Source organism: Leopardus geoffroyi, chromosome D1 (assembly GCF_018350155.1).
Source record: "Leopardus geoffroyi isolate Oge1 chromosome D1, O.geoffroyi_Oge1_pat1.0, whole genome shotgun sequence".
Classification (NCBI taxonomy): domain Eukaryota; kingdom Metazoa; phylum Chordata; class Mammalia; order Carnivora; family Felidae; genus Leopardus; species Leopardus geoffroyi.
In genome coordinates, this window is record NC_059329.1 from 100766917 (window position 1) to 100784131 (window position 17215).

General features: G+C 37.5%; 1 protein-coding gene across 1 annotated transcript; it reads left to right on the forward strand.

Annotated features, from left to right (window-relative positions):
- Positions 1 to 2536: 2536 nt before the first annotated feature.
- On the forward strand, positions 2537 to 3445 carry LOC123602632 (olfactory receptor 4C11-like). The gene has a single exon (XM_045487091.1). It carries the CDS (start codon positions 2537 to 2539, stop codon positions 3443 to 3445), a length of 909 nt encoding a protein of 302 aa, XP_045343047.1.
- The last annotated feature ends 13770 nt before the right edge of the window (positions 3446 to 17215 follow it).

A 17215-nucleotide genomic window follows, 5' to 3' on the forward strand; every position in this document is an offset into this window, starting at 1 on the left:
GGAACCTGGTTCAGAATCTGACTTTCTTCAGTTAAAGCTGTAGTTCATCCCTTAACATAATCTGGAGTTTTTCACTGATCCGTCTGTCTCTTAGGAATTTTTACACTTCTCTCTGCAGATGGTTTCTAGTCTTCTAATACCAACCACATACTCCCTTACATAATGAATTATTTCATCTACATGTATCTTAAAACTCAAATATCATTAATAAGAAGTGAGTATTTTGCCCATTCTTGACAATAAATGCAGGTAATTGTGATTCCATATTTAAAATAAAAGATTATTATAGATTTATGAGAGAAGGGAACAGGTAGTACAATTGTACTAATTTGGATGTAAATTTTAAAAAATAAAAAATAAAATAAAAAAAAATAAAAATAAAATGTTTTGAAAAAACACTAAATTAGAATGGGGAAATGGACAGCTAGTAATATAAGAAAGGAAAAAAAGTCATAGAAAAAGGAAAAAGTAAAATCATAATAGGGGAAATAGCAGAGGCTGGGACTTACAGACTTCTCGCTTTTTATGAGCTGGATCTTTTTCTCATTTCATCTGCAGTGTAACCATGTTATGTGTAAAGTAGCTTTTCCCAGCTAGTAAAGAGTGGAGCTGGGATTTGAACCCAAGACATCTGATTGGAGCCACTGTGTTCTTGACCAAGAAATGTAGTTATTTTCTTGATGAATAGCCATCACAGATAAAATATCAACATTGCAAAATATGAACTGAACAAAGATAAAAAAATTCTTGTAAGAGCAATATTTTCATTAAAAAATGTAGTAAACATGTAAAAAAAGTAGTAAAAATGTAACATGTGGCTGGTGATAAAAATGTGTATGTACATAACAAAATGCAATTTTTTTCTACTAACCAAATGAGAGAATAAGATCATGACATAAAATACCTTTTTTGTTTGTTTGCACCTTCTGCAAAATCATGAACCTTGAAATATTGACCATATGTGTATGGTGAGCTCTTCTGAAAAATCATGAACCTTGAAATATTGACCATATGTGTATATAGTGAAAAGATGTGGAGATAAACACAAATATAAATATACTTAGAGAATGTTTCTTAAAAGACATATATGAAAACCAATAGTTATTTCCAAAGAGTAGGATTATAGATACAATAATTTGGAGACAGCTTTTAAATTTTCTTTCATTCTTCTGTGTACTTGGAATAATCAATGATAATCGTGAATTATTTCATCAAAAATATAGTTAATAAATGTACACAAAATACTGAAAAACGTTTTTAATAATTGTCAAAAGCAATGATAATCTCTAGCATTTGGGACAGTGGCGTCATACTTGGGAAACTAAGTTGTTATCTATGTGAGTCAAAATTGGAAGCGATATAAATATCTCAAAAGACAAATGATCAAAGAGATGCCACTTAAAAAGCTTTATACAATGTCACATAATTAAATTAACAGTTAAACTAATGATAAGTATAATAACATGGGAAGAAGTGTTATAATAATCCCAAGTCAAAATCAGGACACAAAATGATATTATATGATGATTTCAGTGACAAACTCAACATGTTATGAACAAATACTTGAAATAGAACAATCATAACATAGTATGTTGGAATTATGGGATACTTTTCAGATGAAATTTTTAGAAGTATGCTGGTGACTTCAGGGTAAAATGAACATCTCTGAGTAACATCTCTGATGCCTATTTAGATTATAGGCATCATTAGGAATTTTATAGCATGTTGAATTCATAGGCAGAGATGCTCAATATTCTGAGTTTAGTCCCACAGTACAGTCAAGAGGGTAGTTTCCTCAATTATTCCAACCACAAAGTTGTCCTGACATTTGTTTTATAATGACATCAGAGAAGCTGACATTGAACATGAGTGGTGTAAGTAAAAGATTGTCAAAACAGACTTTTGTAAAGCATATTACATCCAAGATACAGATGGGATCAAAGATGAAGGGGTCAGGGACCTAAATGAGTGAAGTGAACAGAGAATATTTTCTTCCAGAGGGATTCTCTAACGATATGAGTGCTTAATCATAGTGGAATAGAGTTTTTTTTTTAGATTTCAAAACACATAGATAACACCTATATGTGTATCTGCATGCATATACAATCTTTTAATTCTTAAGGAAACTCAGGATCAGCTAAGGCAAATATTTGCACTCTCTTTTTCACACGAAAGCTAAATTATGAGACAGTTAAGTCACTTGCCCAAGGACAGTTCAAGTTCTGCAGTTTTCAGTCTTGGTGGGAATCAGAATTTTTTAAGGACATTTAATTTATCTCCCCAAATGCAAAGACTTTGTTGATCCAAGGCAGTTAGCTTCTGAATCGACAGATAGATCTGGGAGAGGCTTGGGCATCTGCAAATTTACCAAGAGTCATAGAGGATTGAAGGCAGTCAGAGGTAACATAACATGGAGCAAAAGCAAGGCATTCAGAGTTCAGCCTACCGATCTTCCCAAGCTGTCACTTCTTTTCTTCTCTTTGCAGATTCAGCCCTTGTCCTCAACTGCACCTTACTTTCAGCCAGTAGTACTACGATGAATAGCAGTGTGACTGAATTCATTCTTCTTGGGTTGACACAGGATCCAGGAAAGCAGAAGGCAGTATTTGGGGTCTTCTTGATTCTTTACCTTGCGACACTGTTGGGGAACTTTCTCATTGTAGTGACTATTAAAACAAGTAGGACCCTTGGGACTCCCATGTACTTCTTCCTATTCTATCTGTCTTTTGCTGACGCCTGCTTCTCTACAACCACAGCCCCCAGATTGATTGTGGATGCCCTTGCTCAGAAGAAGACCATTTCCTACAATGAGTGCATGATTCAAGTCTTTACATTCCATTTCTTTGGGTGCATGGAAATCTTGGTGCTCATCCTCATGGCTTTTGATCGCTATGTAGCCATTTGTAAGCCCTTGCGATACACTACCATCATGAGCCGGCACGTGTGCAGCATTTTGGTGATACTAGCCTGGGTGGGATCTTGTATCCACTCCTCGGCACAAATTTTCCTGGCTTTGAGATTGCCTTTCTGTGGCCCCAACGTGATTGACCACTATTTCTGTGACTTGCAGCCCTTGTTGAAACTTGCCTGCATGGACACTTATGTGACAAATTTGCTAGTTGTTTCCAACAGTGGGGCCATATGCACGGTGAGTTTCATAATCCTGCTTACCTCCTATGTTGTCATCTTGTACTCTCTGCGTAACCACAGTGCTGAAGGAAGGCGAAAAGCCCTTTCCACCTGCACCTCCCACTTTATTGTGGTTGTCTTATTTTTTGGTCCATGCATATTCATATACACACGCCCCCCAGCTACATTTCCAATTGACAAAATGGTGGCTGTGTTTTATACAATTGGGACCCCCTTGCTCAACCCTCTGATGTATACACTGAGGAATATGGAAGTGAAAAAAGCCATGAAGAAATTATGGTGTAGCAAAGTATGACTTCTTTGGATACAGGATATTCAGGGATTCTAATGTATTTTTCCTCAACAGTTTGGTTTTCCTTCATGGACAGGCAAGGTGAATTTTTCTCATTGTGAGAGAAATCCATTGGGAAATTTTAATTTCACCATTATTTTATATATTTAATTGAATATTATGAATAAGTACGGATAAATACACATCCCTTTTTCACAGAGGATGGCATTAGAATAGGATTACTTAAAATCCATAAACATTGGGGCGCCTGGGTGGCGCAGTCGGTTAAGCGTCCGACTTCAGCCAGGTCACGATCTCGCGGTCCGGGAGTTCGAGCCCCGCGTCGGGCTCTGGGCTGATGGCTCAGAGCCTGGAGCCTGTTTCCGATTCTGTGTCTCCCTCTCTCTCTGCACCCCCCCCCCCCGTTCATGCTCTGTCTCTCTCTGTCCCAAAAATAAATAAACGTTGAAAAAAAATTTAAAAAAAAATAAAATAAAATCCATAAACATTGTGAACAACCTGAAGTGGCTCTCAGTTGAATTCTTTTGACAGCTGGCCATATTTCATGATAATTTCTCTTCCTGTACAATTTGTCTTCCGAAAAAAATATACTGACTATTGGCAGAATGATTGTGTGTATGTGTGTGTGTGTGTGCGCGCACTAATTCTTTACAGTTTTCATTCTAGTCCTTAAGAACTTGGATGTAGAGCTAATCCCTATGGAACCAGAACTTAGAAATGAATGTTGTAGTCTTGACAACCTGGGAGTTGGAGAATGTTCTGAGCAAATTCTGTGGTGGAATGTGTGCCTGAGGCTGACTCACTGGGACATGGATGGACCCTCAAACTCCACGAAAAGCTGGAAATCTCAGTGAAAACCTGGACTGTCACTGGAAAACACTCTCAGTGTTCAGTGACTGGTGGGAGAAGGAGAGTTTTACACTTGGCAGTGATGGGCGGTATCAGCCAGGACCTGCTTTTTGGCAGGGTCCTTGTCTTTCATCGTCACAGATCAGGGTCAGTGAGGGGTTTGGCAGCAGGAATATGCAGAAGGTTAAGGGGTAGAAGGGCGCTAGAAAACAACGTACAGTGTAGAGAAAGCAAAGGTGAAAGGAAAGTGGTAACTGTATCCAGGTGGGATAGAAGAAGCTTTGCGTTTTTATATTGGATAATCACTTTTTGGATATCTGAACGTTTGCAGGGAAACAAATGCAGTTTCTTGGTATCTCTATAAAATTGACCTACATTAGCTTGACTTCCTTGGCTCTTACATTCATTTGCATATCGGGAAAACCCTTTATTTATTTATTTATTTATTTATGGTTCCTAATGGTGTCTGAAAATTCAAATTTTCTATTTCTCGGGAGAACCCATATTGAAGGTTCACATGGTGCTTTTCAATTCTGGTCTTCTGGTTTTGTAGGAGAATGTTTAAATACATATTTTGATTTTTGAAGTTAAACAATTGAGATGTGTAATAAACACCCTACCACCATAACCACCACTACGTCCGCCAGCACCACATCATAATCTCATAATTAAGTACCGTCATGTGATGCTGTTTCAGTGTCTGAACTTATAATTCCCACCAAATTGGCACCAAGAAGAATTACTTTAAGTGATACAGGCTAATAAGAAAAGAATCCAATGACCTACATAAGTATGTGAGACCAACTGAAGAGCAAATGTTATTGTGTCACATCAAAGATGCCCAAGACTCTTACATAGAAAGAGGTGGCAGAATAAATAGTTAAGTCCCAAGGAAGACATTCGTCAGAGCTCTCAGTGCCATAGTCACAAGAGGCAATTATGTTTTATGTTCTAAATGAAGACTCCTGATCTTCCTAATTTTGTGTCTTGCAGTTTCATTTCTGAAGCATTTGAATCTGGTCATGTGAAGGTTATATTTAGAACAATTGCAGAAATTTTCTTGTCATGCTTAGTTCATTTAGATGCCAGATTCTCTTAGATGTTTTTTATTTTTTTAAAAAAAATGTTTTTTTCAACGTTTATTTATTTTTGGGACAGAGAGAGACAGGCATGAATTGAATCTGGTCATGTGAAGGTTATATTTAGAACCATTGCAGAAATTTTCTTGTCATGCTTAGTTCATTTAGATGCCAGATTCTCTTAGATGTTTTTTATTTAAAAAAAAATTTTTTTTTCAACGCTTATTTATTTTTGGGACAGAGAGAGACAGGCATGAATGGGGGAGGGGCAGAGAGAGAGGGAGACACAGAATCGGAAACAGGCTCCAGGCTCTGAGCCATCAGCCCAGAGCCCGACGCGGGGCTCGAACTCGCGGGGCTCGAACTCGCGGGGCTCGAACTCGCGGGGCTCGAACTCGCGGGGCTCGAACTCGCGGGGCTCGAGTCGTGACCTTGCTGAAGTCGGACGCTTAACCAACTGCGCCACCCAGGCGCCCCTCTTAGATGTTAAATAAAGTCTCATTTGGAAGGGGTGGGAGAACTTGTAGGGAACTGAAAGATCTTACTTGACCTGGTACATTAACAAACTGCCTCACTGTCTCTGCTTCTGGCAAATGGTGAACGCTTTTTATTTCCCTTCCTTTGGGGGGCTTTTTGTAAGCTTTCTAATTTTAGCGTCCTTGATGTGCAAAGATCTCTGTTTCTTGTCATCACTGATGACCCCTTGTTAGGCCTTAGAAAGCCAGGGTTAACTTCCAAATTCTGTACTCTTCCCAGTGAACTCTTTTGGGCTGGTTCCTAAAAGATCTCTTTATGGCTTCTGTGTGCTAGTTTGTGGGAAACGTCCAGGCATCTCTGCTCCCAAAGTGTTCTATTAATGAAGAAACATTTCTAACATAGGCTGATGTCAAACAGTCACCCTCATCTGATACCAACCTGTCTCTCTTCCTTCCTTGACTTTACTTACCTCAGTCTGCTCAGTGCACCCATATGGAGGGTCCCATGTTAGGTTCTCAGAGTAGGGCTCCATCACACACGCACATGCACACACACACACACACACACACACACACACCCCTGGGGTGAGGGACAGACATACCTCTACAGTGAATTCTCTAAAGCTGTTTTCACAAATTACTCAGCCACTTTATAACCCGACCACGTTTATATCCTTTATCTAGTTGTAGGATACTTCTGTTGATCATTTCCTTGGTTTGGAAGTAGGCATAAGATGATTTAGGCACAAGTTCACATCCATTGTGTCTATTCAACATTTCAGTGTTAACACCTTGCTACCGAAGAAAGGTTACATTATAAACAATTTGTATGACCACTGGACCTGAAGAGAATTTATTTTCATTTGGAAAGTGATGGTAGACAGCACTGGAGGGGCCAAGATGGTGGAGCAGCAGGATAGTTTTTTCTTTTCTCTGTCTCTTCCCTGCAATACAGTTAGATCATCACCAAACCATCTTGCACAACTAGAAAACAGATTTGAGGATTAACACAACAATCTGCAACTTGAGGCACAGAACTCAGCAGGTACATGGTGCAGAGAGGTGAACTGGGGGAGAGAGAAGCTGTGGATAGTGGGGAGCTGTTTTTGCTTGTGGACAGAGGACAGAGACAGGGCGAGAGTACAGGAAATGCACTCCCCCTAACAGCAGCTGTTGAGGAAGAGAGGCAGTAGAAAACCCACAAGGACTGAACAAGAAAGAGAGAAAGAAAACTTAGAAAGAAAGTTTACATGTACAAACTGGGGTTTTATCAAGAAAGGATGCTGAATTGTGTCAAATGGTTTCTCCATATCTATTGATAGGTTCACGTGGTTCTTCTCCTTTCTCTTACTAATGTGATGTATCACATTGATTGATTTGTGGAAATTGAGTCATCCTTGCATCCCAGGTATAAATCCCACTTGATCGTGGTGAATAGTTCTTTTAGTGTATTGTTGGATCAGGGTGGGTAGGATCTTGTTGAGAGGTTTTGCATCCATGTTCATTAGGGAAATTGGCTGTAGTTCTCCTTTTTAGTGGGGTGTTTGTCTGGTTTTGGAATCAAGGTAAATGCTGGCCTCATAGAATGAGTTTGGAACTTTTCCATCCATTTCTACACTTTGGAAGAGCCAAAAGAATAGGCATTAACTCTACTTTCAGTATTTGGTAGAATTCCCCTGGAAAGCCATCCAGCCCTGGACTCTGGTTTTGGGGAGGTTTTTGATTACAGATTCAGTTTCTTTACAGTTATGGGGCTGTTCAAATCTTCTATTTCTTCCTATTTCAGTTTTTGTAGTTTATATGTCTCTAGGAATTTGTCCATTTCTTCGAGATTGCCCAATTTATTGGCATATAATTGCTCATAATACTGTCTTAGTATTGTTTGTATTTCTGCAGTGTTGGTTGTGATCTCTCCTCTTTCTTTCTCGATTTGATTTATTCGGGTCCTTTCCTTTTCTTCTTGATCAAACTTGGTAGAGGTTTACCAATTTTGTTAATACTTTCAAAGAACCAACTCCTGGTTTCATTGATCTACTTTTTTTTCTCAATTTTGATACAATTGATTTCCACACTAATGTTTATTATTTCCTGTCTAATGCTGATTTGGGGTTTTATTTGCTGTTCTTTTTCCGACTCTTTTAAGTATAATGCTAGGTTGTGTATCTGAGACCTTTCTTCCCTCTTTAAGAAGGCGTGCATGGCTACATACCTCCCTCTTATGACTGCCTTGGTTGTGCGCAGATTTTTTGCTGTGGTGTTATCATTTTCTTTGGCCCATATACTTTTTATGTACCTCTTTAACTTCTTGGTTAACCTATTCATTCTCCAGTAGGATGCTCTTTAGTATCCAAGTATTTGATGACTTTCCAAATATTTTCTTGTGGTTGATTTTGTGTTTCACAGTGTTATGGTCTGAAAATATACAAGGTATGATCTCAATCTTTTTGTACTTATTCAGGGCTGATCTGTGTCCCAGTATGCGATATTTTCTGGAGAATGTTCCACGTGCACTGGAGAAGAATATGTATTGTGCTGCTTTAGAATGGATTGTTCTGAATATATCTGTTAAGTACATCCAGTCCAGTATGTCATTAAAAGCCTTTGTTTCTTTGTTGATGTTCCATTCAGATGATCTGTCCATTGCTGTAATTTGGGTGTTGAAGTCCCCTATTATTATTGTATTATTGTCAATTATTTCCTTTATGTTTGTGATTCATTGATTTTTAAATTGTGGTATCAAAACTTGGGGGCATAAATGATTACAATTGTTAAATCTCCTTAGTAGATAGACACCTTAATTATGATCTAATGCCCTTCTTCATCTCTTGTTACACTCTTTATTTTAAAATCTAGATTTTCTGATATTAGACTGGCTACCCCAGCTTTCCTTTGGTAACCATTAGCATGATAGATGGCTCTCTATCTCCTTACTTTCAATCTGAATGTGTCTTAAGTCTAAAATGAGTGTCTTGTGAACAGCTTATAGATGGATCTTGTTTTTTTTTAATCTATTCTGTTACTCTGTGTCTTTGATTGCAGCATTTAGTCCATCGACATTTAGAGTGAGTCCTGAACGATATGAACTTATTGCCATTGTGTTGTCTGTGGAGTTGGAGTTTCTGGTGGTATTGTCTGGTCCTTTCTAGTCTTTGTGACTTTTGTTCTTTTGTGTTTTGTTTTGTCTTTTCTCCTCTCAGAGAGTTCCCCTTAAAATTTCTTGCAGGCCTTGTTTAGTGTTCACCAACTCCATCAGTTTTGTTTCTCTGGGAAACTTTTTATCTCTCCTTCTGTTTTCAATGACAACCTTGCTGGGTAATGAATTCTTGGCTGCATATTTTTCTGATTCAACACGTTGAACATATCTTGCCACTCTTTTCTGGCCTGTCAAGTTTCTGCGGATAGGTCTGCTGCGAACCTGATCTGTCTTCCCTTGTAGGTTAAGGACTTTTTTTTTTTTTCCCTTACTGCTTTCATGGTTCTTTTCTTGCGTGAGTATTTTGTGAACTTGACTATGATATGCCTTTTTGTTGAATTTAATGGGAGTTTTCTGGGCTTCGTGGATTTTGAGGTCCACTTTTCCACTATTATTTGCTCCCATGACCCTTCTACCCCTTTCCCTCTCTTTGTCTTCTGGGACCCATATGATTTGGATGTTATTCCTTTTTAATGAGTCACTGAGTTCTCTCATTCTTATATCGTGCTCTTTGCCTTAGTTTTCCTCTTTTTTTTTTCTGCTTCATTATTCTCTATAATTTTGTCCTCTGTATCATGAATTTGCTGCTCTGCTTCATCCATCCTTGCCGCCATAGCACCATTGGAGATTGAATGTCAGTAATAGCATTTTTAATTTCACCTTGACTGGAGTTTACTTATTTTATTGCCACAGAAAGGGATTCTTTGTGTTTTTTGTTTTTTATGTTACTTTGGGTATTAATTCTTATTATTGTGATTCTAAATTCATGTTCTGTCATCTTGCTTGTAACTGTGTTGATTAAGTCCCTGGTTGTCATTTCTTCCTTTTCTTTCTTTTGAGGTGAATTCCTTCATTTCATCATTTTGAAGGAAGAAAAAGAATTAACAAAATAAAGTAAATAAATAAAAATTAAAAAATTAAAATCAACACAAAGAAATCAAATGAAGGATGCTGGTCATAGGTGTGTTTTGGTCTGGTTGTGGAAAGAAGTTTGATTGAATAGAGAAAAAAGGGAAAGAAAAGAAGTGAAAAAAGGCAAATAGTTGAAAATTTAAAATAATGAATACAATAACATAATATAAAAAGAAATGAGGAAAGTTAAATCGATTTAAAAGTTCACAAAAATGGAAAAATACAGTAGAAAAAAACTGAAGAAAAATCTTTTCATAAAAATGGGAATAAGTATCAATTTTTTCTCTTTCTCTCTTCATGAACAAGAAATGGAAATAAAATTACATATAGACAACAAAAGGATGGGTGCTGGATTGGTTGTGAGTTGGTGGATGAATAAATGGGCAAAGGACATGGAGGGAGACACTTATTGTGATGAGCACTGGGTGTGAGATGTAGGGGATGAATCACTGGATTCTTCTCCTGAAATCATTAGTGAACTATATGCTCACTACCTTGGATGTAAATTAACAAATATAATTTGGTATGTACAACACAGTCATAGCATTAAAATGAATGAAATATTACCATTTGCAAAAACATGGATGGACTTAGAGTGTCCATAAGCTAAATAAATCAGTCAGAGGACATCAAATAGCACATGATTTCATTCATATGTGGAATTTAAGAAATAAGGCAAATGAACAAAGAAAGGAAAAGAAAAAAAAAAAACCACTCAGACTCTAAAATACAGAGCAGAAAATGCTGGTTGCTGAAGGGAGGTGGGTGGCTGTGTGAAATAGTAAAGGAGATCAGGAGGAGAGAAGATACTCCACAGGTAGCCAGTCTGTGACACTTGTGATTAGCACTGAGTAATGTGTAGAATTGCTCAATAACAAAAGTGCATTTCATTGTTAAGCACAACTTGAATTGATTTAAAAATAAAAACTACTTGAAAACATCTTCATTTCCATATTTTTTCTCTTCTCTTTTTACCTACTGACTTACTGACTTCAAAATATTTAAAAATTGTAGAAATTTTAATGAGTAGTTTTATTTGTAATTTTATATTTTATGAGTATTATTAAGATTTATAATATTATATCTAAGAGTGACATTTTCTAGAATAAGAAACAGGGAGAAGTTTAGAAACTTGCTTAAAGTGAGAGACACAAATAGCAAGGCATGAATTCAATTACATCACATGTGGTTCAACCTGTACATGGGCTCCGAGTTTTGTGTGGTGTTGGGAAAGATTTGCCTTAAATATCAGAGCATTTGGTAACTTTCAGGAATCTATACCTGCTTGCTTTTTCCATAGGGCAGGGACAGGAGTGGAGCACTTGGTAACTGAAATGAAAGGTGTCCCTTAGGACAGACTGGTAGGGGAGAAGGGCTCTGAGGACAGAATCTGCCCATTGACAGCCTTGGTCAGGAATCCTTGGCACTGTGGTTTGCTGTGGCCAAGGATTGACTGAGTTTATCCCTTTGGGTTGGGTGGGAAGGGGAGAGTCCTTGTCCCTCCAAAGGCTCAGCATTTGTGAACATTTATGAAATCTCTATAAATATAAGATGGAGGAGGAAGAAATGTTTAATTCGCGTGCTCTTCCAGGGAGTTGTTTTGGGGTTACAGAGTTGCTTTAAGAGACGTTTCTATAGCAGAATAGTGGGGATATTTCCTCTTTATTCTAGAAAATTCTAAGAATAGAAGTGAGAAATTTTCTGCTGATATTACAGCTCTAACTCAGGCCTTCTAGGAAAGACTGGATATCTGTGGAGTATCTCTTCTCCCCACAGACCCTGCACTGGAAAGCTGAGTAAATCTATTGGATGTACAGTTTGCATGTTGCACACTTACTGCACGTGATTCATCTTCAAAGTAAATCCGAATTGCGAGAGCAAATCTAGGAGCTGTCTATTGGATCTCATCTCCTTTACCTGCAATAAGGTAAGTTTTCAAACCCAAGTAAATCATGTTCTTTTCCTTGCCTCCCATGCAGGACTGGGTTTTAGGGCAGTTGCCATGATTTAATTCTGTCTCCTGAGATGCTTGAAACTCCAGGAACATATTTGTCTTAGTGATGAGAGGATCTGAATATGTCAGGGTTCCCAGCTTTCACTGGCCTCTGCTTGAGGTAGGACATTCTCAGGACCAATGCTTATTGGAAAGGTGGGGGGTATATTTGAAGGGGCAGAGGTATTGTATCCTATACATATGGGTTTCTTTTTTTTTAATTGATTAAATAAGCAGCTGACCCTCAATTTATTTATTTTATTTAAATGTTTTTTATTTATTTTGATAGAGAGAGAGGAGAGAGAGAGAGAAAGAGAGAATGAGTAAGGGAGAGTCAGGGAGACAGAGAGAGAGAATCCCAAGCAGGCTGTCAGTGCAGAACCCTATGTGGGGCTTGATCCAAAACCGTGAGATCATGACCTGAGCTGAAATGAAGAGTCTGACACATAACTGACTGACCCACCCTAGAACCCCTATTCATGTGGATTTCTTATTTACAAGGCTTAAGTTCTGGAAAAGGAACAGGTTGTATACTGACCTATGCAGTCTGTATGCATTAATACTGTTGATACCTCGATCTGTGATATATTGATTGTTCTGCCAGTAATGATACTAAAGTTGGCTGTCCATACCTCCTGAAAAATCTGCTTACAGCTAAGAATTATATTCTCTTTCTGCTGTTGGGGTAAGGGGTATATATGGAGTGGAGGAATGAGAAGCAAACTCTCTATTGAAATCCGAGAGAAGTACTCTTTATCCCTAACAAGATTCTTTGCTCAACCTTACACTGTGGGTTTAAGTTATAAATATGAATATGAATGTACATATAAATAAACATAAATATAAATATAAATATAAATAAATTCTGATCTTATTTTGATCCCTCTTCAAGTTTGCATCCATTTGAGAGTCAGGGTACATACTTGGCATGGCAGTGCTTTTCTTCTTTACTGATTCATGGTTTCTGGCTTTATACTGGCTCCACCCAAATGAATAGAGTCTGCTGCTTTGCATGGCACTGGTGGGTGAGGTGTGGAGTGTTAGCCCAGAGAGATTACCATGGAGCACAAAAATTTGAGTTCTGGTACTGGTTTCTTTTTGACTGCTCTGTGCTAAGCTACTTCCCAGCCTAGTCGGAAGAGCACAAAATAGAACAATGTGAATTTGCCTGAGATATGAATTCCTATGAGAAAAGATTTTAAAGAGAAAAAGAAAGAAGACTATAATCAAGGGTTGCATGATTCAAACACACACACACACACACACACACACACACACACACACACACACATTTTAGCAGTGGAAGGCAAGTAGCAAGAAAGTTGTTTGGGAAAACCTGGAAGGCTGTGCTCAGGAGATGGACAGAGTACTCTGGACACAGGAAGCAATGGAAAGTGGAAGTTTATCAGACGAAGGTCATTTAGCCACTAGGAAATACTGAAAATGTAGGGAATGAGATGGTCGGGACATATTCATGAGGGACAGCAAGTGTCAGGCATGGCTGGTCACACATGAGCAGAAGCCCTGGGAGGAAAGGTGGTAAGCAAGACTATGGCACAGCATTTGAGGACTTTGAAAGTCATGGTGAGTATTTCAGCCTTTGCACTTGAAAACCACAGTAACCCTTTTATCATAAGTTATGATTTATCACATTTTTAGAACGCCCACTTTTCCTTTTGAAGTTGTAGCTAGGAGGTAAAAAGAGAGAGAGGATAGAGTGAGGAGAAGACGGAATATCTGAAATTGTGTCCTTTCTTTCTGTATAGAAACATAGAGGGTCCACTTAAAGAATTGTAGGATTGACCATTTGTAATACTACTGTTTATGAGTAACCAGCCTGATTTTGTACTATGTTTGAGCTAATAATGCTTACAGTGAAAACTCACATCGTTATCTTCCATGATGTATTATTTTCTCCAAGAAAATGGTGTGAGACATTTATTTAGAATTTAATGAGTATTAGACACTGTGTGAAAGGAATATTTATGTCCCATGTTTTGAGAATCTAAACTGATCCTATTTTAGATCAGTGAAAATACTCTCTATGATATTATTATGATGGATGTATGTTACTAATATGTACCGAAACCACAGAATGTACCACACCCAAGAGTCAACCTTGGGGTAAACTTTGGACTCTGGGTGATGAGGATGTGTCACGGTAGGCTCATCAGTTCTGGGAAATGCGCCGTTCTGGCAGGCGATGTTGGTAATGGCAGGGGTGATATTTGGGTGGCGGCTCGGGACCATATGGGGAATCTCTGTACCTGTGTGTTGGTGTTGCTGTGAATGTAGCACTGTTGTAAAAAAATAAACTCTTGACAACAAGAACAAACTAAAAAGCAGCAACAACCAAATGATCTTATCAAAGCTGAGAAAGGTGTGTAATTTTGCTGCCTCCTCCCTGCCCCCCACAGAGACAGCTGAGAGGAGCCCATCTGCTCCTCCTCTGAGAGGGGAAGGGACAGGTCTGGAGTCACCATTGAATCATACTCGGGATGCCTGCTGGGTCAATCTTCATTCTGTTGGGGCCACAGTGAATTCACCTGTATGCTCTCCATTGAGTTTCTAAGTGCAGGATGTACAAAGACTGATGTCTTCAGTGCAACCCTGACATCTTGAAGGGAGCAGGCACCTCAGTCCAGATAAGCTCAAATCCAAATGGACTATGTGTAGAAAACTAGATGACTGAATTTTGATAAACAGCTGAATGAATTTGTCCTTCTGCGCTGAATGTATCTTAATAAAATCAGCTCTCATATCTTGTTTATCTCCAAATCTCATACTTGACTGCAAAAATATGTTCAAATTTCATAACCAGGCTTCCATGGCTTTTGGCAGAGACAAAACCTTACTTTACCAAGTTTTTCTACTGTGACACTAGAGTCCGTCTAAACCAGCGGTTTCATATTGATCTTCTCTATTTGTCCCATCACCCCCATTAAAACATTGGTTGGTTTCTTTCATGTCAAATGCTCACCCCTCTGATTTTCATATCTTTGCATCACAAACCCTTTACAAACCAGGGTACATTTTATTTCTACTTTCATGTCATTATGAGTCACATATAGGGAAGCTGTTTGCACTTTGTTTTTGTTTTTTAGTATGTATTAACAATATTTGGAGTTGCCATTACCAGCTTCTTATCACCATGAGCAAATTAGTGCCAAGATGATTTCAGTCACTTGGGGGAAGGAAATTAGTGTGAAAAAGCGTTGTGCAGATGTAGTATGGATAAATGAACAGGTAGATTAATATCTTGGTAATATTAATAATCATAATGGAATGTTGATACTAGTAATCATAATGAAAGAACCATTCTAATCACACTTACTAAATACATGCATCTCTTCTGTGTCATACATACTGAATTATTTAGCCTTCATAGAAACACTAAAAAGTAGACTCTTTTACAGGTGTAGAAAATGAAGCACAGAGGTATGTAAGGACTTCTGCCACATGGCACCATACTGCGCAGTGGGTGGGGTATGAATCCAGCTGTCCCGCTTCAGCCTAGATGCTCTCACTGTGCTAACTTACCTCTCTAGTGTGCTTTAGGATGTTTGCATCTCAGGGAACCTGGTTCAGATTCTGACTTTCTTCAGTCAAAGCTATAGTTCATCTCTTAACAGAATCCTCAGTTTTTCACTGATCCGTCTGTCTCTTAGGAATTTTTACTCTTCTCTCTGCAGATGGTTTCTATTCTTCTAATACCAACCACATAGTCCCTTACATAATTAATGATTTCATCTACGTGTATCTAAAAACTCAAAAATCATTAACAAGAAGTGAATATTTTGCCCATTCTTTGCAATAAGTCCAGATAATTGTGATTTGATATTTAAAATCAAAGATATATGGAATTATGAAAGAAGGGAAAGGCAGTACAATTAGAAAATGTTTTGAAAAAAGACTAAATTAGAATGGGGAAATGGACAGTTTGTAATAGAAGAAAAGGAGAAAATGTCACAGAAAAAGGGAAAAAATAAAATCATAATAGGGAAAGTAGCAGAGATGGGACTTACATAGTTCTCACTTATCATGAGCTGGATCTTTTTCTCATTTTATCTGCAGTGTAACTATGGTTATGTGTAAAGTATCTTTCCCCAGCTGGTAAAGAGTGGAGCTGGGATTTGAACCCAAGACATTTGACTGGAGCAACTGTGTTCTCGACCAAGAAATGTAGTTATTTTCTTCATGAATAGCCATCCCAGATAAAATATCAAGATTGCAAAATATGAACTGAACAAATACAAAAAATTCTCAAGAGAACAATATTTTCATTAAAAATGCAGCAACAATGTAAAATGTGGTTGCTGATAAAAACGTGTACGTATATAACAAAATTCAATTGTTTTCTACTAACCAAATGAGAGAAAAAGATCGTCATAAAATAGCCTTTTTTGTTTGTTTGCATGTTCATCAGCTTTCTGCAAAATCATCAACCTTGAAATATTGACCATATGTGTATATAGTAAAAGGATGTAGAGATACATTCATATGTAAATATACTTACAGAATGTTTCTTAAAAGATATTTCTAAAAGAAAACCAAAAGTAGTTATTTCCGGAGAGTGTGTTCATAAATTCAATAATTTGGAGACAGCTTTAAATTTTCTTTCATTTTTCTATGTACTTTGAAATATTAATGATAAACATGAATTACTTCATCATAAATATAGTTAATAAATGGACACACCATATTGAAAAATATTTTTAGTAATTATCCACAGCAATGATAATCTCTAGCATTTGGGACAGCAGCATGTTACTTGGGAAACTACTCTAAGTTGTTATTTATGTAAGTCAAAATTGGAAGCAATATAAATATCTCAAAGGACAAATAGTCAAAGACACTTAATACAGTGTCACATAATTAAATTAACAGTTAAACTAACGATAAGTATGATAACATGGGAAAAGGGCTATAATAATTCCAAGTCAAAATCAGGACACAAAATGATATTATATGAAGATTTCAATGACAAACTCAATATGTTATGAACAAAAACTTGATGTAGAATAATAACATAGTATGTTAGAATTATGGGATATGTTTCAGATGAAGTTTTTAGAAGTATGCTGGTGAAATCAGGGTAAAATGAATATCTCTGGGTTACAAAACTATTTAGATTATAGGCATCATTAGGAATTTTATAGCATGTTGAATTCAGAGGTAGGGATGCTCAATATTCTGAGTTTAGTCCCAGAGTACAGTCAAGAGGGTAAACAGTTTTCCTCAATTATTCCAACCTCAAAGTTGCCTTGACCT